Here is a 24,517-nt window from a genome sequence, read left to right as displayed (position 1 = left end):
AATCCTAACCTAATCCTAACACTAACCTAATCCTAACCTAAACCTAATTCTAACCCTAACCTAATCTAAACCTAATTCTAACCCTAACCTAAACCTAATTCTAAACTAATTCTAACCCTAACCTAATCTTAACCTAAACCTACAACTAACCTAAACCTAATTCTAACCCTAACCTAACACCTAGTCTTAACCCTCAAACATCCCATTGAAAGAGTGAGGAGTCCAAATGTCCTCACTTTTCATAAATGTCCTCACTCTGTTGGGTCTGTGCTTAAAATGTCCTCACAAAGGGATCAGTGCAGTGACACGCGCGCGCACACAGGGAACAAGTGAAAGAGAAAGTAAAACGATCTGTGAGGAAGCTGCTCCATTATTCTGCTGGTATAAGCTGCTGCTGCTCGCTCTCTCTCTCTCTCTGTCTCTCTCTGTCTCTCACTCTTTCCTCTCATCTAACTGTGGTAAAAGAAGAAGCTGGAGATCGTCGATCGTTGACCTGGACTTAAGGACACGCGAGGAGCTGTTGTGAAGTTCACCTGAGGTCACGGTTGAAAACATGTCGCGCGGTTCAAACGCAGGCTTCGACCGACACATCACCATCTTCTCACCGGAGGGCCGCCTCTACCAAGTGGGTAAGAAAGTCCAGTCCACCCGCTGCCTGAGCCTGCCGGCCCTGGAGCAGGTTCACTGCACATGACTGCTAAAGTCACACAGCTTCACACTGTCACTGCTCATTCCCACAGATCCACACACTCATCAGGACGTGGCCTCATGATCACATGTTAAAATACAAACTCGTCCTCACAGGACAAAACTTAAAGTACACTCCACAGCTCACAAGTTCTGCTGTGACTCATTCAAAGTGCCACATCCTTCATTTTGTTGCAAACGTGCTGTCAGTATACATACACATGATAGTTCATTAAGATTTCCTTCATAGTACAGATAGTTTTTAATGCATGTTACACCAGGGAGTCCATTCATGAAGCACATTCACTCCAGATTACAATTTATTTGCATCAGCACCAGATTGCACACACTCATTAATATCAATATATATATATATATATATATAAACATTTCATTGTAATCCATCCAGGAGTTTCTGCGTAATTCCTGTTAAATATCAGACAGACAAACAAATGGCAGAGGTGAACAAACTGCAACACAACTAACAGATTCAAAACACAGACATAAACACAGACGGGTGAGGATTGTAAGGTTAGTGAGTCTTGCAGCTCTTTGGTGAAAGTCAAAGTTAGATTGACTGAGTTCTGTTCTGGCAGAGAAAGAAAGAGTAAATGATTTCAAACCATCACATTTGTTACATTTGCTGTCCTGCAGAATATGCCTTCAAAGCCATCTCCCAGAGCGGCCTGACATCTGTGGGGATCCGTGGGACAGACACCGTGGTGGTGATTACACAGAAGAAAGTACCTGTAAGGCAACACACACACACACACACACACACACACACATTCAGGTTCATTTGGATGAGTTGAAGCGAAACAGTGAAGCCTGACAGAGTCATGACTCTAGCGTCGTGCTGACTTGACAAACAAATTTATGAACAAGACACTGTTGTAATGCTGCAAACAGTCACATCACTATGCCAGAGACAGAATAGAGATTTGGAATTAGCATAAAGAAAGAATCCAGGTCCCATTTGAGGCACATGCATCTGATTTACATGTTGAACTAGATCTGTCCAGTCGGTAGTTATTCATTAGTGTGTCCGTGCCTCTGATGTTATATTAAGGACAGTGTTGATATGTTTCCATGTGTGCTGAAATATCAACGCCTGTGGTGAATGTGACTCTGTGACGTTTCTCAACTTCAGGACAAGCTGCTGGACTCCTCCACCGTGACCAACATGTTCAAACTAACCCCTCGCATCGGCTGTGTGATGACTGGAAGCACTGGTGTGTATTAAAAACATTTTCCCCCCATAAATCAATGAGTTCTTCCACAGATGGAGGATTGTTGTGTTTATGAGGCTGTGGAGATCTGTTATTTGTCTCGGTGATTTTCTTATAATTACCCTGAAATCTGGAAGATCATTTAGTTATCAAAGTGTGTAATGATCCCGCCTCCTGTGTCTGGTGCAGGGGACAGTCGTTCTCAGGTTCACCGGGGCCGGGTGGAGGCAGGAGAGTGGAAATATAAGTTTGGTTATGACATCCCCTCAGACGTGTTATGTCGAAGGTTGGCTGAAATCTCCCAGGTCTACACACAAAATGCTGAGATGAGACCACTGGGCTGCTGTGAGTGTTAAACTCTTCATCCTGCACTTCAGCAGAAGATCGATTGATTGATTGTTTGTTTATCGTGACATCGACTTTGCTTTTCTTGCTTTTTGATTTTCCTTATCATAAATGATCTAACTCCAAAACCTGTATTGTTTTCTGATTGTTCAAATTCAAGTTAAAAAGTATGAATGTGCAAGGAATCATTAAAAGAGCCTGACCTGGTTGATCAGACACAGATTGGTCTGTGTCTGAGCCGGTTTTATTTAGCAGATTTTGTATTTATAGTTATCTATAATAAATCTTATAGTTAATGTTTTATATAAATATCAGCCAATATATCAGTGTTGTTTTTTTTCCTCGAAGGACCATCTCATATGTTCCTGTGTGTCTCAGGTATGATGATGTTGGCCATCGACCCGCAGCAGGGACCTGTCCTGTATAAGTGTGACCCTGCAGGTTACTACTCTGGCTTCAGAGCCACAGCGGTCGGGGCCAAGCAGACGGAGGCCAACACTTACCTGGAGAAGAAACTGAAGAAAAAGCCTGAACTGACCCACGACAGGACAGTGCAGGTGGAGTGAAAATTTAACAAGACAGACGCATGTATCGTGTACGTTTATAAGTTTATAATCACACACACTTTACCGTCCCCTGTGTCTTTACAGCTGGCTATATCCTGTCTGTCCTCTGTCCTGTCTATGGACTTCAAGGCCAGTGAACTGGAGGTTGGTGTGGTCACCAAAGAAAAGCCTAAGTTCAGGTGAATGGAGTCACTCGTCAGTTCATCTCTTTAAACAGATTCTGCTTTGAATACAGTGAAACTGTAGGTGAGGGACAAGATTTTAGGCTCTGGAGGATTTCTGGTTTCAGTCGGTAGTTTGACCGATGCAGGTAAACAGTCAGTGGAGAGCAAGAGAGTAAAAAGTAAAGTGCTTTACATAAAATATAAAAGGTATCATGACTAATTAAAAGTAAAACACAACAAAAAAAAGCATCTTAAAGAAATGAAGAGTTCACTGCTTGTGTTTTGTGTGGAGAAAGATTTGAGTCGTGTGATAAAAGAAACTCGTCAGACAAACAGGGAAGGAAAGAACGAGACACAACGAGGGACAACTAGTGCTCTGGAACATTTCCCACAATGAAGCTCATTCTTTTACAGAATCTAAACCTCAGTGAAAAGACTTTTGAATAGATCTGAAAGTTCATGTGATTCATGTATTCATTTTTTATTCTCGTCCTGTTGTCTCTCTTACATCCCTCCCTACTCATACTTACATTTTCTTTTTCCGTCTACCTCTCATCCTCATCTACCCCTCCCTCCTGCAGGACGCTGTCGGAGGCGGAGATAGAAAACCACCTGGTCGCCATAGCAGAACGCGAGTAAAGTTGCCCTCACATGCAGCAGACCAAGAATCATCTTATTTCATCGTCACTGTGTATAGTAACAGTCTGAAACTGAGACAGGTTTGATTCCCAGTAACTTGCCAAACATTTCCTCTGGGCTTTTTTTTAGGCTTTTGGTTTTTCTTGGATGTGAAAACAATAACTTGTCACACAACTTAATTTAACAAAGTATGTTATAACAACGCCGTTTTAAAGATGCAATAAAGATTCATTATCAAACCCTTTTAAACATACTTTCAAAATAAACCACAGCAGAGAAGTGACTGTTTTGTACTGTTTTTGTAAAATTTTCATTCAAGAAGATTATTGACTTTTTTGAAGAATTTGTGAGATATTAAAGATCCAGTGTGTAAGATTTAGGTGAAAGGGAACTATTGGCAGAAATTTAATGTAGAATAATCCTCATGATGTTTTCACTAGTTCATTTCATCTAAATTGTATGAATTGTAGTTTTCTTTACCCCAGAAAAGGTCCTTTATATTTAAATACTTTATATCGAGGGGACCCTTTCTACGGAGGCCACCATGTTTTTTACATTAGTCCAGACTGAACAAACTAAACTCCTTTTGAGTTTTTATGACAACTGGAGCTACCACAGGTTCTTTTTCATGTTTGGAAGGAGAGGGTGAGGTGAGGGGTGTTCAGCTGCAACATGACCCTTCAACACTAGATATCACTAAATGTTAGACACTATATCTTTAACAAATTTGTCAAATGTGTCCAGATTAAACAACACTCCCTTTGTTGAACAGCAGGTGGCATTAGTGAGCCGATAACATTCCCTGAAGTCAGTAACAGGCAGGCAGCAGCTCGGTCCCAGCTCTGAATCTACAACTTATTCCACTTAGATCAAATGGATTTGGACACGTGTCCACCAACATGAATCAGGTCCAGTGTGCAGTTGCTGGTTTTCACACAAAGACAAATTAAGAATATTTTCATGAGAGCAGATTTTTATTATTATTTATTCTGACAGAGGAAATAGTTTCCGTGCTGCAATACATGTGGGACCATGTTGTGTTTGTCCACTGAGATTGCCCCAAGCAGCTTCACATGACCACTGGGGGGCACTATTGTCTCTGCTTCTAACTCCCTCGGAGTATTCTATAACAGAATTCAGTTTCTCTGTGTACTTTTCTATTTAGGGAAAAACTATTTTGACTCATGTAAACAGCTAAACTTCTGAGTCTTTCAGAAGCTGTGTGTGTGTGTGTGTGTGTGTGTGTGTGTGTGTGTGTGAGTGTGCGCGTGTGTGTGTGTGCGTGCGTGTAAGACAGCAGATCTTGGCATGACATCTTGTTATGTGTGCCTCTGCGTGGGTGTGCATGTCCGTCACTGAGTTTCCACCACGGTGACACACCACCGATCTGAGGATGCGGATGTCTGTCCATTTCAATTAATGGATGAAAGGAGCAGTCTGAATGCACGCACACACACACACATTCATAGTTAAACATGAACACATTCAATGATGGAGAATAACAATGTGAGTCAACTTTTCTTTAATTGAAAGCACACTTTCAGTTTCACACATATTTAAATGAAGCTGTTATACTAATATTCTCAATGGAATCATTCAGAAAGCTGTTTTCACTCTTACTTACCTAAACGGCAATTACTGTTTGCATCACATCCATCTGCTGAAGTTTGCGTACACTCACCAGCCTGGTCAGACCACATTCTAACTTTACAATAGTGAGTCACTGTATCGTCCAGTCGCCCCCGAAGAGGTAGCACTGCTCAGATTGTGTATTATAACCTCTCGTCTTACAAACACAACAGTGGAGCTGGGGCTCTTGGCAAGTGATCAGCAGCTCTGTCCTTTTGATGGCAGAGAGAATTCACACATTGCTTCTTATTTTACCCTCATCCTCCAATGTAGTATGAGATTTATTAACTTTATTTAAAATGACCTTTTTTCTCTATGACATTGATCTATTGCATTGCTGCGCTGCCCTGTCCTCTGAGCACTTTTCATTGTACCGCTGACCCTTTGTTAACGTCCACATGACAAATTAAATCTGAAACATTTAAAAAAGTTTAAAATACATTTTTGGTAAATTAAAAAATAGCCTGAAAAATCACGAATACAGACGTCGGACACTTAGAGGAGGTTGAACAGTGGATCGTCAGCGTGTTGGCAGACACAGTCAGGATTTAGGTTTAGAGGCTGGTGTCAGTGACTCTCAGCAAGAGCAGCAAAAAGCCCTGCTAGTCTCCTTAAAGCTACTAGAGCAAGACGGCCCTGAGGTACATTGATAGGCCTCTTAACTTAATTCTTTGTCTCTTGTCCACTTTACCTCGCTGGCCTGAGCATTTAGGTGAAGAAAGGTTGTAAGTGCAGCTTAAAGCCCGTCGGAGAGTCAAGTACGTGCACCCACAGAAACAACGGGATGTGGTCAGATGTTAACTGGCCTTTTGCAAACAATGGAGGAGATCCAGAAGGACTTTGAAATGGAGGTGTGCCGTGGTTGTGTCTTCGGCGTCCTGTGTGGTGCTGCAGACACAGGATAACCTGCAGGGGGGGGAAAAAACAGAGCCTTTGTTAGGACCGTCAGTCGAGCACTTTGCACAGGAGCAGAGAAAACATGGAGGATAGACGCACAGATCGACGAGCCAGACACATCACACTGCAGTCCACAAGAGTTGTTTACAGCGGCCGTGCAGCAATCAGTGCACCATGTCACCGTGTTGTCACAGGGATCAAACTGGCAGTCAGAACGCTGTATGTGATGTTGTCCGCACTCAGACACGGAGCTGGGGAAGTGCAGCTTGTACGTGTGGAAATTGTTTTCACCAGCTGGCTTCTGCTTTTTCACCGCAGACATTTTGACTCGTCACAGTTGGAAATGTTTCTTTCTAATATCATTTACAATGACTGAGGTCAGTCCAAAATATAACCTGTGGTGAAGAAAGACAATGAGAAGTCATGAGCTGCAGTAATACATACATAAACTCTATAATACCACTAACCTATTAGAGGTTTCATGTTAAATAATGCATCTTAAGTGGTAACAGACAGTAGTCCCTGATAATTTTAAACTATTTTACACACTTATCGTCGTTTGGATTTAACTGTTCCCACAAATAAAAACTGTTTCCTTTAGCTGCACATAATTTAAACTGGGGCCGGGCAATAAAACAATAATGTTCGCTATGTAATTTTCTATTATCTATTGATGTGTTGCTTATTCATTGTGTAAACACAGTGAGGAGGAATAACACATTGATCGACCTCAGATTTGTAAAACGTTTTTGCTGCTGATCAACTGTTTATCGGTCTCTGCTCATAAAGAAGAGTTTGAAACCACAGCTGTCCCTCAGGAACAGAACTGTGTCTTTAACTTTTGACCACGTTGTCCAGAACTAATTTAAAAAACGATTAATATTGAAATACTGTGAGTAGCTTCTCTGTTTTGGCTCTAACCCAGGTGTTGGAATTCAAAATCTAATTACACAAGGTGAAAGTAATCAACCACTTCCATCTCCCCCATGCTTTACCTCCACTGCCTCACTCCTCCATTCATTCTCCATTGTCTCCCAACCCTGTCGCTCCCAAATTCATGACCTTCCACTACCTCAGCTGCCTCTTGGCTCCCATATCTGCTTTTACCTGACCACAACCTGCACCTGTTCAGCACCTCCTCACCCAAACTCCTCACATCTCACAACTCCACTCCACATTCTCCCTCCTCTCCCCAATCACCCCCTCCCTCCCCTGATATGAATAGTTGACCCGGTGGCTGGTGTCTCCTGGTACTGGGACTGCCTGCCTAGCTGAATGGACCCAGAGCATCGGGAAGCCAGGGCGCTTTGTGTGTGTGTGTGTGTGTGTGTGTGTGTGTGTGTGTGTGTGTGTGTGTGTGTGTGTGTGTGTGTGTGTGTGTGTGTGTGTTCGTGTTGGGTCACGGCGTGGGGATTAGGTGTGTGTGAGTGATTGAGGGTGACAGCGGCCCTAGCATTAGGGGCCCTGTGGCAGATTTTACAGGCCTGTTTTAGACACACTAAGCTGGATTTACCATCAGCAGTGTGTCAGCAGCGATGCAGCCTGCTTGGACCTCCTACAGAACACACACACACAGACACACACACACACACAGACACACATAGACCATGGTTAACTATGACCCCACCCATCTACCTGTGACCTGTCTGACTGCCGCATCATCCCTGTCTTTCCGTTCATTTACATCCTTCCTGTTCGAGTAACAGGTATAAATGTCACTCTGCTGTAATTGTGCTGAGCCACTATAAACTCAGTGATGCATGTCGTCCGTTGTAACAGGAACTAAGCATCAAAACAAACTTTATCGCTGAGTCACACCAGCGTCCACAGTGAAACTTTGTACAGACTATAAGTCTGTGGAATCACCACATTCAGTGGTTTCCCTTCACATCAATGTTGTAAATGTCAATGCAATAAAACTTTAACATGAATTTACATTGTTTACCAATAACATGTAGTCTTATAGTTGAAGGAAGCACTGTGTGCAAATGCTCCAAAGTGGAGGAGGCTTTCATATTTATTCAATTATTCAACTCTAAAGTAAAAGTCTTGTTGCAAAGGCCAAGCTGTGTAACATGCAGTCAGTTGTGATCATGGTCAATTAAATAGTGCAACTGTGGGTTCTGTCATTTAATCAGCAAATCAATGAGCTATCAAAGTCTCAATGTTGATTTTGGAAACACTCTTCTCTGCCTTTCTTGATTGACTGGACAACACAAAGACTGTCATTATGTGCAATTGACTAAATCATATACCGCTGTGTATGAGGGGCCAAATTGTGCATGCAAATGAGGAGGGTATGTGAGGCCACTGTGGTCCAGTGTGTCTGCACACACACACACACACACACACACACACACACACACACACACACACACACACACACACACACACACACACACACACACACACACACACACGATGCTTGATTGTGTTTTTCTTTGTGGACTGCAGATATTTTTGTGCACACCTTTTGTCAATGTGCAAGTGTGTGCATGTGTACACCGGTGTGTGTGTGTGTGTGTGTGTGTGTGTGTGTGTGTGTGTGTGTGTGTACTCGCTCCCAGATCTCTGTTACAGCCTGTCCATTGTGAAGGAGAGTGTTGAGCAAGATCCTGACCCACCGCGGGTACTAATCAGACGCATTCCTTGGGATTAAACAGCCAATTAACAATAAGGGAACCATTGTAGCCCTGTCTCCTTTTGCGTCACAGTTAAAGGGTTTTTGTCCGTGTGTACGTGTCGCAGAGAGTGCGTGTTTGAGTGTGTGAGTAACAATGTGCACAAAAAGCACTCTGTGACTTTCTGTCATCAGGTTGCACTTGTGTGTTGCAGGTTTCTTAATGAACATGCATAGTCATAAGTGAGACAACAATTAGGGTGGGTATTGTGTGCAACATGGTTTTATGTACTGCTGTTATATGTCTGGTGTGTGTGTATGCAAACTAATGCATATAAGTGTGTGTGTGTGTGTGTGTGTGTGTGTGTGTGTCTGTGTGTGTCTGTGTGTGTGTCTGTGTGTGTGCATCAGTGTGGCACGTGTCAGAGTGTGGCTGAGGATAAGCGAGGCTCAGGGCCTGTTGCTCCACTTCGATGATTACTACTGCTGTCTGCTGCCATATGGGGTGGTGGGGGTGCAGGTGGTGTAGGGTCCAAGCTACTGTATCACGCTATACACACAGACACACACACACACACACACACACACACATAGACACACACACACACACTCAAATTCAACCCACCCACCTTCCACACCAGCACATCACCATGCATATGCTGCTGGAGCACATGCCCAGAGGGGGAGAGAAACACACACACACACACACACACACTCACACACACACACACACACACACATTCTTCAACTTGCTAAAAGCTGACATGTGCATTGATGCATGGTTTGCATTGCTCCTTACCCAAACACCTGTCTACCTAATTAACTTCTTTCTCTGCTAAATAATAAAAGTAATAATAATAATGGTGTTATTGTTGTCATTATTATTATTGTTGTTGTTACTATTGTATTAATTATAGTGACTAAATAGAAATTACATACAATGAGTCTGACGTACATACAAATTAAAAGAATAAGTCATTAAAAGTGTCCCGTAAATATAATATGTCAATATTTATAATCACAGTTGTTGTCTCATATGCAATGAAAAATGAAAAATGTCTGTAAAGTGACTGTAAGAAATTTGCCTCATGAATAATAGTTTCAACAATGTAAATATATTTCTCTTTTTGTTTTTGATGTTTATGGAGACATTGTGCACCAAATGACTTTAGGGGTGTGTTACATTTTCTTTATTATATTTTTAAGAAGTTAAAACAAAGTCTGAAAGTGCAAATGCTGCACTTGTTCATCTTATCTTGTTACGAGTGTATGAGTATGAGGGCAAGAACAGGTGTTAACCTGCTAAAGCCCCAGACAGTGGTCAAAGAGGGGGCTAAATGATGACAGTTACTGTAACACACACACACACACACACACACACACACACACACACACACACAGCATGCAGACCCCACCTGCTGCTGTCTGCAGTGGATTAGAGCTCTGTCTCCCCTCAGAAGACAGCAGGACACACACATGCACACAGCGGGGGGTCAGCGGTCTGTGAAATTGATCGAGATGCTGGCCAGACATTATTTACAGATGAACTCATGTTTAAACTGATGCACACGCCTCTTTCATGTCCAAATTATTTCTCCATTGAAAAGTAATTTGTGACAATGTAGAGAAAAGTGTTTCATAGATAAAGATGAACCTCCATTACTTAGTTATTTTACAGGTGCTGGGAGATTCCCTACACAAAGAGAGAAAACAAGGACACATGTTCTGTCTGTAGAAGCATGAGTTGTTGTACAAAAATCGCTTCATTCATTACTCTGCCCTCCTGGGATACATGTTTGAACTGTGGCCTTTAAGTGTTGGGACCAGTGTTCGTGGCTGGTTTTCTCTAAATTCACCACAAAGAGGCATGAGGTCACATTCTCCTGGTGCAGACCTGACACGTCTTCAATCTGAGCTCATCAGATAGAGTTTTCTTTCTTTTAAAGTAATCACTTAAAGAATAAATGTCAGAAATATGACTTTTACTCATAGTAATAATAATAAGTATGAGAAATACTTTATTCCAGAGACACTGTCATACAGCTAACTCTTATAGTCAGTATGGAAACCTGGTAGAAAAATTAAAGCAACGTGCAAATCGAGGTCACTGGTAAATATGAAACATATTTATCATAAAATATAATATTATTACATCTGTATATCTAGTGTCTGACAAACAATATGAATCAATGATATTCATGTAAGGTTATGCTATAGTGTAGGCAACAACTCAACCATGCTTTTCATTTGTGTGTGTGTGTGTGTTACATATCGTTATATAAGTTTATCCAACCAAAATCCTACTAAATGCACATATACATACACATGCTCCTGCACATATAGACACTTCCACATACTGTCGATAATGGCAGTGTGACAGCAGGGTCGGTTAATGTAACCTGTTAATGTGCAGCGTTGGACCCTCACAGGGCCCATTGCGTTACTGTGGGTGGAACAGTGCTGAGTGCTGTGCAGAGAGACACATGGTCTGGCCCGGACTCACGCAGAGTAATCCTCACATCATTCTAATGAGCAACACACACTGACCTCAATACACACACACACACACACACACACACACACACACACACACACACACACACACAGAGACACACACACACACAGAGACACACACACACACAAATATGAAAACCAACATTTACAGCTGAAGATAACAAAAGTACATTTAAATTTCAGATCCAAGCCACCTTGAATAATTCTAAAATGTAAAAATGAGACAATCGTCACTTTACAATTAACAGAATGCTCAGACTACCTCTGTCCCAGTGCCCCTCCCATAGCCCCCCTTCCCCATCTGCCCCTCTCTCTCTCTCCTTCCACACATTTCTGCCCTGTTTTATCATCACACTCGTCCACTCTTCCTTCCTTCCTTCCAGCCCACCCCACCAGTAACTTTCCGCCCAGTTTCCTCCAGTAACAGATTCCACCTCCACCAGTCCATCAAAGCATAAGCAACATACACTTCCCTCTCAGTCTATCCATCTCTCACTGCAGCCTCTCATACACTCACCACTGTGGCCCTCTCTATCAACGCCGCCGCTTCCCGTCCCATAATGCCCAGTTACCTTATCAATAACCATCGATCCAGCCACTGAATTGAAGGTCCTGCTCTCTGTCCCTGTGCAGTAAGCGCTCGGTTCTCTCCATCCACCCTTCGTCTGTCAATCTGGCCACAAACCCCTCTTTCCTCCCTTTATCCCGAGGTAAGATACTTACTTTTCAGATAAAGCATATTATGATAAATCGGCTGAACTCTGTGCGTGTGTGTGTGTGTATGTGTGAGTGTGTACTGTCACTCACACACACACACACACACACACTCACACAAACACATACACACTATAAGCACCCAGTGTGCACACACAGACATACAAAAATAAACTGTGTGTATCGAACAACATGATGTCAGAGGTACTTAACAGCTGGAAATGTGTGTGTGTGTGTTTGTGCGTTTGTTTTTTGGGTCTTTTGGGAGACATCACTCAATAATGGAGACATGAACACAGGTTTGTTCATCATCAGCAACATCACACACAGTAACAATGGACTGGGATCAAATGCACATTCAGGCTATAGTTTACCAGGAAGAGAATTTGGTGAAATTCTATACTCGCAATTTTCTGTATAGAAAATAAAAAAATCTGGCCGGTGATTTCTGATAAGAGGAGCCCAGGACCCTTCATCAGAATGACAAACAATAACGAGTCCAAACCACATTATTGTAATCGATGTAAAATCCATTTTCCTTTTTGATCTGTTGTGATTAAAGGCTGATGAAAGTTTACATGCACTGAACAAACGGATGAGGACGATTGTGTGTCTCAATGTTTTTTTTCCCCTTTTTACCAAAAGGAATGGATGAGTTTTTGCTCGGCCTTTAATGAAGGACGAGGGGATGTGTGTTTGCTGAGGGGAAATACTGGAGCATATGGACGAATGTTCTCCAACAAAGTGGGATGGAAGTTCAGGTCAACAAGGGGAATAAAGGAGTTTGGAGAAAATGAAAACTAAATGAAAATACAATGCTTGTGTTTGCCTGTGGGACGTGTATGCGTGCTTGTTTCAAAATAGGATGTTTATGAAATGCCGTGTGTCTGTGTGTGTGTGTGAGTGTGTGTGTGTGTGTAGGAGTATAGATTAGATGCACTAAGCCTCTTATGTGTTGGCTGTCCTTAATTTGCTTCTGCTCTGGGTCCTAGTGCGTCTACGTTACCAGCAGTCCTTCATCACACAGCAATTTCCTCATCAAACAACCCAGACAACAACACTTGTCATGCAACAATGAAATACACAGATTTGATCTTAAAGAATATTAATATATGTACTTATCTTAAAGCATGTCTATATGTAATTATGTACATGCCAAGATAAGGCTTTTCAAAGTAAAATACTAGAAGGGGGAAGAATGACTGACTAAATTGGAGAATTACTTTATTTAATCCATTGTTCAAATGTATGTCTTATTAATTTCTGTGATTGTAGGTGTAAAACTATATTAGATTATATTCACAAAAGAATAAACAAATGAACTGTGTTTCTATCTGAGTCTTTTAAACAGTCTCATTAAATGAACGTATGCCATACGTATGCCATATTGTTCTTTGCTGATATTTATAGATATAGAACAGGCCTCTTGTATTTTCATTGATAATGGCTTATGCTAATTACTTGATTCATTTTTAATTTTCAGGTCTGCCATTATATATTATGGTATCTTTAATAGTTTGTTTGCATCATTAAATCAAGCTTTAATAGCTACTGGTAATGAATACAAAGATTCAAAGATGTTTTAAAGACACTTTTTTTAAGATTAAGATATTTTAAAAAGTAACATCCATAATAGCTTGAAATTCAAAATATAATTGATTTGCTTATTTCTATGCTACAGTCTTGCCACTGCCTTTTGGAAATAAAAATAATCCTTTGCTAAGAATATTTTGAAGTAAGTGAATAAAGTGTTTAAATGTGATTGGCTCAAATTTAATAAGTATCCATAAGAATAAAATACAACAGAAGATGCGCGTGAGAGCCAGGTGCGTGAGGTGTGCGCGTGCGCAGCAGTGTCGCGCGCGCTCTGAGGCAGCAGGTCTCTATTCCCGCAGAGTTTAGTTTCTATGAGCAGGAGCTCTGACACTTTCCTGTCATTTCACCTCCACACACTCACTGTGGCTCTGAGCTCCCAGACAGGAACAATATCCAGTCTGATGGATAAATACAAACACACAACACATGAATAAATACCTGGAGGTGGAGCAGGTGACAGGTTTCCACTGGAGACAGAAGGTATTCAAACGATACACACACACACACACACACACACACACACACACACACACACACACACACACACTCACAAACACTCACACACACGCAGGTAAAGACATGTTTAAAACACGCCGGTAGAGTGTCTCTGTCGCTCTGTGTGTCTTATATCTCCGCTTTGGCTTTACAGAACAGGATAAACCCCTTATACAGTTTGGGCTGTAGCTACATGGGTCTCTCTCTCTCTCTGTGTGTGTGTGTGTGTGTGTGGATTTTAAACTATAAGAAATCCGATTCAATTAACAAGCGCAGAGAATCGGCTTTGGACACAGTGAAATTGTCTCGCTGCAGAGGATGGCACAGGAGAGCAGACACACACACACACACACACACACACACACACACAAAACAAAAACATCATATTATTGCATTATGTACAGAAATCTATTTATTAAATACATGAATCAATAGCAGAAAAATAACCTGCAGTTATCTTTTCCTCTACTTTGACCATGTGGAGCTGCAACAGTTGTTAGAAAATTCTCATGTAGGCCTGAGGCCTTGAGGCTTCTATCTCATTAACAAGTAAAACAATATGTCTTTAAACTCTAATTATTTCAAGACAAATAATTGTAATGATAATAATAATAATAATCATTGTATTTATGTATTTTTTTTATTTTGGGTTTTATTGATCAATCTGGGCCTGTTTCATTTGAAGAATATTTTCTGAAACACCAGAGTTAAGACCTATTTCCAATTATATTTGACTATTTATCATCTTCTCCTCATTGTATTATTATTATTTTATAACTTTATATCTATCTACATATAACTATTATCTTCTTCTTCTCTATAATGTTGTATCCATCATCTATCTATCTGTCAATAACTATTCTTCTTCTCTTGACTTTTTAATCTAAATCTCTTCTTCCTCACTATCTATCTATCTATTTTTAAGTCTTCTCTACAACTTAATACAGGTATAACTTTATATTTATCAATGTATAACTACTGTTCTTCTCCATAACCTTATCTATAACTACTCTTCTTTATAACTTTATATAACTGTGTAGTCTATGATGTTAATTACATAAATGAAATAAATGACAATGTTAATATTTTTAGTTATTATTATTGTTATCATCATTAATTATTATTATTATTATGACTGAGTGTGGTGAATGAATGGATGAATGGAAGGAAGGGAGCATGTTGGGGATCAGAAGGGGATTTAATAGCAGAACAACGCGCTCTTTGTGCTGCCTCTATAATCCGGCCTGTACCCCCTTCTCTGCCTCTGCCTCCTCACTCAGGCTGCGCACATGGACCGACCAATTATCTTAGGAGGCCAATTTCGAAAATGTTCACAAGACTCGAAAAGCTAAAGACGGTTATTGAGCTTCTGCAGGTTCACAATTTATACAGTTGTTATTCGCCACGATTGCATGAGGTGAACTTTAATAAGCTGCCACGTGTTAAATAAAATCATGTTTTTAATCTTTCAAAATGTAGCGCGTGAGAAGAAGTTCATAGTGTGAAGTTTGCGTCAAATCGAGACATCACAGTGTCTGAGCTGAAGTGTCATCATATACAGGCCCAATATTAACAGCCTATAGGTGCGCGTGCGTCTGGGTGAACGCGCCCAGGAGAGAGAGAGAGAGAGAGAGAGAGAGAGAGAGAGAGAGAGAGAGGGAGAGAGAGAGAGAAAGAGAGAGAGGAGGGGGGGTCGAGGGAGGAGGGCTCTGGGTGTCTACTTGGGTAAGAAGTTACTTCTAATTAGCCAGTCTCTTCTCGCTCGGCTCACTTGTCCTCCACCCTGCAGATCACACCCTCTCCTCAGTGACCAGGGCCCACGCTCCGTTTCAGCTCTCATCAGCTCCCGCACACGGGCCGAACTGCTTTGGACCTGCTGCTGCTTTTTTTGGCACCTTTCACCTGGCGAGGTCGGTTCGCACGGGCAATTACGCACGACTCTGGCTGGAGCGACTGCATGATAGCACGGCTCTAGTTTGGTCAGCCTTCGTCGTTCTCGATGTGGTGTTTCAGCTCATAGTGTTCGGTTGATTTGAGTTGTTTGTTGTCGTCGTGTTTGCGCAGAGGAAGCGTAGAATATACAGCGAGGTCCGAAATCTGCTGGGATTTTACGCACCAGGTGGACGCAGGTGCACAGGTAGTTTTTACGCAGGTTAGAACTACACAGGCAGGTGTCAGGCTCGACGGCACTAAGTCAGAGGAAGCTACAGAGATAAAGGAGAGGGTCCGCAGGGGAAAACAACAACTTAGTCACAAACAACCCAGAGTAAAAGATAAAAGAGGGAGGGAGGGAGACACAGGGAGGAAAAAACGAGAGAGAGAGAGAGAGAGAAAGAGAGAGAGAGAGACACCCCCTGGAGACTAGCTCGGAGACCCGGCCCCCGGTCAGAGAGAAGGAGAGAGAGAGTGAGGAAGTGAGGGAGTGTTTTAAAGCCGGCAGGAGGCATGATGTCCTACATTAAGCAACCCCATTACGCCGTGAACGGGTTAACGCTGTCCGGCCCGGGCATGGATCTGCTCCACTCCGCCGTTGGATATCCCAGTAAGTAAGATCCCGTGTTCTCCAACTGTGTGTTTCTATCGTTTATTTTCAATCTATTTTATTTATGTCATTGCATCGTTATTTGAAGTGAATATGTTAAAATTCAGGTTATTTTTTTTTAGAAAATGTTGTTAATCTTCATGCGTAAAATATCTGCGAAAAAAAGAACGATGTTTTTTTCAATACAGCTGCCTGTGCTTTATGTGGACGAATACGTGTGTGTGATTCTTCAGGCATCAGAACATGTGTTCACTTGACCTATAAGTTCAGCGGATTACAGAGTCAAAAAACAATAAAAAACGTGTGTGAATGGAGACGCAGCGTGTTCTCACACAGACTTAACATCACCGCAGACTCAATCTGTTGCTCTTATCGTGTAACCTATATACAGGAGCAGGCTCATTGTGTTATAATTTTTTTGTGGCATGAATACTTAACTTATATTGTGTCGGTGCGGATACATGACCTGCTCAGCATCTGTCATCCTTGAGAGGAGGCTGTGGATGATGCCGGGGTTTGGCACCGGTGGCATCAGGCGTGTGTTACAAAGCTGGGCCCTCTTGTAGCAGATTAGATGTTGAATCGATTTTTTCCCCCAAAAAATCTGTGACGTGGAGCAACTTTCGTTTGCTCTCACTGTATATTTCGATTCTGACGGTCTCATCTGACAATCACAAAACAAGAAGATGCGTTAAATCATTTCATTCGATCCAATAAGATGCTTCAATCACAGAGACTTTCTGTAGCGCCAATCTATTTGAGTTTATCTGGGTTTTTTTTCAACTTTTATTCGTTAGAATAATTTCTAATAATCGACATAATCGGTCAATTCTTTCAATCCGCATTTTAAAAACATGAGCAGCATGTTTATAGTTTATCTAAATTTATTTTCTAAATTCACAAGCAATCGCCATTTTATTTTTTGCCCTTTTTTATTAATAAAACCAGATGAGCATTAAAATAAAGTAATACATTGGACCATTTTAATGAGCTAATACTAATTAGAATAATCGTTTTTCCAATATATAAACCTGTAATAGACGTTTATTGGATTTTAATAAAGCAATTTTCATTTAGGAGTCTTCTTAATAATAATAATAATAATAATGATTAAAATGTTTTTTTTTATAGACACCCCTCGTAAACAGCGTCGGGAGCGCACCACCTTCACGCGCGCTCAGCTGGACATCTTGGAGGCTCTGTTTGCCAAAACCCGGTACCCAGACATTTTCATGCGGGAGGAGGTGGCCCTGAAGATCAACCTGCCCGAGTCCAGAGTGCAGGTAACCCACAGCACACATCGGTGTACACTCACTACTCATGTCATCCACCAGACAACCGTGTTGGGATGCAAAGAAATCGCTAATGATAAAGTACCAATTCTCTAACCTCCTCCAGGTCTGGTTCAAGAACCGCCGTGCCAAGTGCCGCCAGCAGCAGCAGCAGAGCACGGGCCAGTCCAAGCCACGGCCCCCTAAGAAGAAGGCGTCCCCTGCCCGTGAGGCCAACGCCGAGGCCAGTGCCAACGCCACCAATGGACCCTACAGCCCCCAACCCCCTCCTCCCGGCACCGCCATCACCCCCAGCTCGAGCTCGGCTAGTGCCACGGTGTCCATCTGGAGCCCGGCCTCCATCTCTCCGCTGCCAGACCCCCTGTCTGCCTCCACCACCCCCTGCATGCAGCGCACCACCGCCTACCCCATGACCTACACCCAGGCTCCCGCCTACAGCCAGAGCTACGCGGGGACCTCCTCCTACTTCACAGGCTTGGACTGCAGCTCCTACCTGTCCCCCATGCACCCTCAGCTGTCGGGCACCGGAGGAGCCCTGAGCCCCATCACGGCCTCCTCAATGGGTGGGCCCCTCAGCCAGTCCCCGGCCTCCCTCACCTCGCAGGGCTACACTGCCGCCTCCTTGGGTTTTGGAGCTGTCGACTGTCTAGACTACAAGGACCAAGCTGCCTGGAAGCTCAATTTCAATGCCACTGACTGTCTGGACTACAAGGACCAGAACTCCTGGAAGTTCCAGGTCTTGTAAATAACAGGGGAGGTGGGAGGTAGGGGAGGTGAGAGGTGGGGAAGGGGGATAAAAAAAACAAAAAAACGAACCCAAGATAACTTCTGGTGTTTTATTGGGGAAGGAGGAGGAGAACTTGGGACACAGATATCAGTTATTAATCATATCAGCTGAAGAACCGATCAGCTGAAAAATATCTCTTCAGTTTTGCTTTTTCAGAAAAATATGTGTGGAATTAAGAGTGTTAGGGTTCAACTGTGTAGAAATCAGCCTCGAAATCAAAGAATGGCTGCAAAAGATAACAAGATGAAATCACCTAGAAAGAACAACAGCTTTAATTCTGCAACTTAAATTAAGTATAACTGTTACCAATGACAAGACAAATCAAATGAAACATCTGAAGCTGAGGAGGCCTTTCTCATGCAGAATGAATCCTTTAAATCAAAGACTTTTTGTATTTGCTCTGATTGACGGTGATGAATTTGAAGCTGAGCTTAGATATTTTTTGACCCACAAGTTTAGACAACCTTCGAATCGACAGGTTCGACTGATGAGATCCCGAGCTTGTGTTTATTTCTTCCTCCTATAGACTTTGTCTCGTAGACGTTCTGTGATGTGTTTCTTGGAAGAAGCTGCTTCTCATCGCAGAGCTGACTCAAAAAGCTTTGAGCCAAACTACACAACTGACCCCTGCACGCAGACACCTGACAGGGGTGTCTTCACAGGATGGCCGCCCATTCAATAATTCAAGTGCATAGCAGACGGACGCTGATGATTCCCAGTAGCCTTGTATGATACTGACCCTCTGCAGCCTGTGTGTGATACGAGCAGAGGGGGTAGACCGTTGGTCACCACTGTGACTGCAGTACTAACCTGTTGCCTTTGAGCATGGTTGTAATCATTAGCAGGAACGGCTTGTACATTGTTAGTTTAATAGGATCACTTCCAGACAATTCGGGCAACAATGGTCACATTGTGGATCTTGGCAGCCGAGTACTTTCCCCCTCCATTCCACGAATTTAGAGGATTGTTGAAGCAGTTCTTGAATCTGCAGATGACTTCATCATCATCATCATTATTATTATTTTGTTGCTTTTTGTGAACTGCTTTAGCGAGGTGTCTGATGGGAGAGAAGGCTGCATGAGAGAAAGGGAAGGGACTGGGCCGCCATGCAGCCCCCCCTTTGCACAGAGAGTGTGGTGCCTCTCTCAACTCCAACCTGTAAAGATGTGATGGGTACCACTTTATGTGTTTGATGTATTGTCTGTTTTTTTTTGTATTAGACTTAAACAATATTATGTTAAAAAAAAATTGTGAATTCGTTGAAGTAAAAATTGTGGTAATTTGTTTTGAAGTTGACATTATTATCAGTATTATTACTATCATCATTAATATTATGTCTTCAGCTGACACGGACATTGATAATGTTCTTTTTTTGTCGTTATTTTGTAAATATTAAAACTTGAAAATGCAATCATGTGTGGTATCAGCAATGTGTATTCACACAGGCCGCTCCACCCAACACATTCTCACTTTCTTACTTTCTAGAAAACTGCCAACTTTTTATTTTTTCTCTTTATATTTTTCTGGTTTCTGCTTCTTCTGTTGTTTTTCTTTTTTTTCAAACTCAGGGGTTTATCCAATAAAAGTAGCAGTAATAGGATACAATGCTGTTCATGCTTCTTAATCATTTACTGTACTTTTATCTTTTGCATTACTATAATCTTCTCTGCTTATTTTTCTGACATGAATTCTTTTGTATGTTTCATTTGTCTCCTGTGTTTGACCAGTCTCACCACTACCATGCTAGATAGCTATGATGTTTCTGAGACATTAAACAACTTCATTAAAACTCTGTCGTCACTGACTTCTGTAAATCGATGCTGAACATTGGCTGCGAGCTTCACCTCGGAAATGTGTTATCCTTCCATAGTTCTGCCATTTTAGTGCTACAGCTGCAGGAAAAAAATGTGAATGTCTGATGTCCACATGAGAGGAGAGGAGATGGGGAATCTGTTTCTGGGAGCGTTCCACTAATCCATACAAGAGGCTGAGTGGGTATAAGGCAGAGAGATGAGAGGGAGCAGGGCATGAGGACAGAATACAGATTAGAACTAACCATAATACTGAGTCCGAGCGCTCCACAAGCCCCAAACTGAAGTATGAGAGATGGGCAGATTATTTTTGGATTGCTGAACGTTTCAGTGTGTTCCTGCTGCCAAGAGGCCGCAGGGTCAGCTCCACAGGGTTTGAGAGAAGTGCACCCATGAAAGGTTTTAGTCATGCTATTAGCCTGTGGTGTGTGGAGATCTCTTTTCAAATGGGCCTTGAATCACTATGACACAATATAAAACAATACACCAATGTAATACTAATACAAATACGAATATTACTACTACTACTATAATAATTAGAATAACAATAATAATAATAACATTTTTTGTAGCAAAAGAAGAACTACAATGATTTAAAAACTGTTCTTAATTCAAGTTTAACATTTGAGTAAAGCTAATAAATAAAAGGGAAACTATGTGGCTGTTCAACTTCAGCCGGAAAAAACTTCAGCGATGAAAGAAATTTGTTCAGAAGAACTTAATAAGTTTGAATTAAAAGTACTTGAATGAAAGTGACTCAACCTGAATCAAAAACATTAATTTCCATGATAAATGTGTGATATAATATATAGTGATAACATGCATGACACTATGACATTCGAAGGAACAACACAAAAGCGAAGATACTGACTGATCGACTTGACTGTTAATTATAAGTCAAGGCAAAAAAAACCTGACAAATACTTATTATTAATTTTGGCCTGTTGGTTAATGTTTGATCATTCATAGGTTTAAGTGTGTTCCTCTCTTTCTTCCGGGCTGAGTGTGGCTTCATTTACCTTCTGTTTCATCAAACCCTAAACACAACTTGAAGTGAAAACCACCAAACCTGCACATCTTGTCTAATCTTTCATGCAAACTGTTAAGTACTACACAATGAGACGTTCACCTCTGACCGCTATTACAGTACGTCTCTACTGGTTGTTTGTACTTTTCTACTGTCAGGTTGTAAAGACCCTGACTGGGATGTATAGACTGAGAACACAGAGCTGGTGACACAGAACAACACTGATCAGTCCACAACCTGCTGTAGACTACACTTACATATGTATACACGGATGGATGGATAGATAGATATAGATAGATAGATATAGATAGGCAGATATCTAGATAGATAGATAGATAGAAAAGATAGATAGATAGATGGATAGATAGATAGACCCCATGCCGTGCTCCTGTAATCCCTCAGCAGCATATGGACTGTGAGGCACAGACACAGACTCAGATACACTCAGGACTTAGAAATATGATTCATTTCTTTCCTCTCTAATCCCCAGCAAACAAGCTGGTGGCCGGCCTGCTCTGGACGCACTGTGTAATCATGCCACTGGCTGCTGCTGCTGCCGGAGCTGAGCGGCCTCCCCATCAGCCCCGGCTCCCTCCCTCCCCTCATCCCTTCCTCCCTTCTTCCTCCCTACATCCCCCGCCTCCCTGCAGTCCAATTTCCTCTTAATCGATTCCTAATCCCAACGCCGCCAAGCATACACGCGCCAAGCACACGCCCAAACACACACACACACACACAAAGCAATTATCAAGCATATAATTATAAATGCACAAGTCACACACACATATGTATAAACATGTGAACAGTAAGTATTTTCTAAACACAGGCTAAAGACACACACATGCACACAACTCTTTTACGTAGACACAGACACACACACATGCACAAATTTGTTTGCTTTGTTTGGCTTCAAATGAAATGAAAATGAAATCCATGATGAAACAGTTTCATAGAGATGAAGCTGGATCACTGAGTGAACAGTCTGTACTCGGACCAGGTTAATACAGTGACTGAAAACTCGACGCATCAAGGTTTCTTTAAGTACGACTCAGATCAAGGAAAAATGATAGAAGTAATAATAAAACAAAATTTATTCCAACTAACAGTTGCTCAGTCAAATCTAATTCATGCAGTTTTGTCACATACGAGCCACCCATGTGTAAAATGGCACAAAAATCTTGATATACAGCTGTTGACTTTTAAACAAACACATGTTAAATATCTTTTTACCAAAGAGGTCACGTTTCGTTTGTTTGTTTGTGAGCAAGATTACACAAAACAACAAAATGGATTTGATGAAACTTGGTGAAAGGGTGTGGTGTGGATCTTGATATTCAATCTGGCATATTTAGGAACTGATTTCTGTGTTTGATGTTTGGCGCAGCTTGACTCGTTGTAAGGGAACTATTGGTGGACGTAAACACTTTACTGAGTGTTAACTGTTTCATGACTCGCATCTTTTGAACAGGTAGGTATCAATTTAGAAAAGTGTGAGATTAAGTAATCTGATGAAAGTGCTGAAGTTTTTTTCCCTCAAAATGCAAAATCTCAATCCCATACATCCGACACACAGCCCACAGAAATGATAGCACTTGGGCCGTCCACTCCTTTTTACCTGATCTAGGCCACAAGTAAGCCATAGCGATACTGCATGTCAACCACAGGTGCCAAAGGTGGCCCGAATTTGTTTTCTACTACTCGGGCCATATACATAATTTACCACATGGGCCACATGGGTTCACATCCAGATTACACATTGCCGAGGGCACCACATGTTTTCCAAAGTAGGCCAACATTTGTTTTGGGATATTTAGGCCACATTTGCTCTTTTACGAGAAGACAACTTTAGGCTCACATCTGTTATGTCCGCGCCACAAAAAGACCAGAGGTTCGGTATCATTCCCTGAAGTGGCCCACATCTGCTATATAGCTTTATTTTAATGACCCAATCAGGGTTAACAAAGACATAAACTGCACATACCAGTTTTCAAATTAAGACATAAGATATGGACACCTCAATTAATTACAATAAAAACATATATACAATGAACCACTGTGGACAACACAGCATTATTATCCGCTTTTTTCAAATAGGAAATTGTTTGTTGTTCTTGATTTATGATTGAGTTATAATAATGAAATGTCCCCATTGAAAAATAAATATATACAACATATAAAATTGAATAAAGTAACTTCTGGAGACCACCAGGAAAGCGCCTTGAGGATCAGCGCAACAGTCTCTGCCTCTCTCTAACAGTGGTTGGAAATCCACATTATGATTCGTATATATATATATATTCCACCTGTAAATTACTTTGGATAAAAGCGTCAGCTAAATGATATGTAATATATAACCTCATTATATTTCAATCTCGCTGTGAATTGTGATTATAATGATATATCCATTCAGCAATAAAACATTCAAAACTTACAAAATACACAATTAACTGTGTAGATACAATCAATAGCTATAACCATAAAAACAATTATCATAATGAGTTCAGAGTGTGAACACAGTAAAACCAATGAAAACAACAACCTCATCCAAACTGCTCTGAGTCTGGCTCCGCAACACTCCAAATCATCATCATATTGATCAGTTAAACAATGTCAATCGTGAAATAAGATTTGTAGCTGTGCTGTAAAGCTGCTCAATCATGCTGTGGCACAGTGTAAGTGGGTGAGAGTGATCTGCAGCTAGTGCTGGTAACAGGATCAGTATTACAGTATGAATGGATCAACCAGCCACTGTCAACCTCAGCATACACTTCTGCTAAGGGCTTTACTGCAGATTACAACTTAACACCTAGTTAATATCACTAATAGTAAAAGTCAGAGTTTAGAGCCACAGATTAATGATATGTTGGACTAAAACTCATGTCTGGATTAGGGCAGCGCTTGGCATTTAATGTGTTTAGAGCATCAAACACCAATGTGATCAGAGGCAGTTTTTTTCAGGTACT

General features: G+C 41.5%; 2 protein-coding genes and 2 long non-coding RNA genes across 4 annotated transcripts; 3 read left to right on the top strand and 1 right to left on the bottom strand.

Moving 5' to 3' along the window:
- Positions 1-136: 136 nt before the first annotated feature.
- On the top strand, positions 137-3,913 carry LOC109634461 (proteasome subunit alpha type-6-like). The gene is made up of 7 exons (XM_020094947.2): positions 137-629; positions 1,342-1,436; positions 1,838-1,919; positions 2,106-2,261; positions 2,640-2,818; positions 2,912-3,006; positions 3,573-3,913. The coding sequence occupies exons 1-7, from the start codon at positions 554-556 to the stop codon at positions 3,628-3,630; spliced, it is 741 nt and encodes a 246-aa protein (XP_019950506.2). The 5' UTR covers positions 137-553; the 3' UTR covers positions 3,631-3,913.
- Positions 3,914-5,135: 1,222 nt separating this feature from the next.
- On the bottom strand, positions 5,136-12,002 carry LOC138412043 (uncharacterized). The gene is made up of 2 exons (XR_011244565.1): positions 11,863-12,002; positions 5,136-6,165 (listed from the first exon to the last, which is right to left on the bottom strand). It is a non-coding gene; the product is annotated as an uncharacterized lncRNA (long non-coding RNA).
- Positions 12,003-13,946: 1,944 nt separating this feature from the next.
- Positions 13,947-14,468, top strand: LOC138412044 (uncharacterized). The gene is made up of 2 exons (XR_011244566.1): positions 13,947-14,080; positions 14,250-14,468. It is a non-coding gene; the product is annotated as an uncharacterized lncRNA (long non-coding RNA).
- A 267-nt stretch (positions 14,469-14,735) lies between these two features.
- Positions 14,736-20,505, top strand: LOC109634475 (homeobox protein otx5-like). Its single transcript, XM_020094965.2, has 3 exons — positions 14,736-16,637; positions 17,769-17,920; positions 18,036-20,505. Exons 1-3 carry the CDS (start codon positions 16,541-16,543, stop codon positions 18,672-18,674), a joined length of 888 nt encoding a protein of 295 aa, XP_019950524.1. The 5' UTR covers positions 14,736-16,540; the 3' UTR covers positions 18,675-20,505.
- The last annotated feature ends 4,012 nt before the right edge of the window (positions 20,506-24,517 follow it).

The sequence above is a fragment of the Paralichthys olivaceus genome, chromosome 11, assembly GCF_024713975.1.
Source record: "Paralichthys olivaceus isolate ysfri-2021 chromosome 11, ASM2471397v2, whole genome shotgun sequence".
Taxonomy (NCBI): Eukaryota; Metazoa; Chordata; class Actinopteri; order Pleuronectiformes; family Paralichthyidae; genus Paralichthys; species Paralichthys olivaceus.
Note: the sequence above shows the minus strand (reverse complement) of the source record. Positions and strands in the feature narration are given on the sequence as shown.

Coding starts and splice junctions, on each gene's coding strand:
- LOC109634461 (XM_020094947.2), top strand. CDS start 554: ATGTCGCGCGGTTCAAACGCAGGCTTCGACCGACACATCACCATCTTC. Junction 630..1,341: donor GGGCCGCCTCTACCAAGTGG/GTAAGAAAGTCC, acceptor GCTGTCCTGCAG/AATATGCCTTCAAAGCCATC. Junction 1,920..2,105: donor TGTGATGACTGGAAGCACTG/GTGTGTATTAAA, acceptor TGTCTGGTGCAG/GGGACAGTCGTTCTCAGGTT.
- LOC109634475 (XM_020094965.2), top strand. CDS start 16,541: ATGATGTCCTACATTAAGCAACCCCATTACGCCGTGAACGGGTTAACG. Junction 16,638..17,768: donor CTCCGCCGTTGGATATCCCA/GTAAGTAAGATC, acceptor TTTTTTTTATAG/ACACCCCTCGTAAACAGCGT. Junction 17,921..18,035: donor TGCCCGAGTCCAGAGTGCAG/GTAACCCACAGC, acceptor AACCTCCTCCAG/GTCTGGTTCAAGAACCGCCG.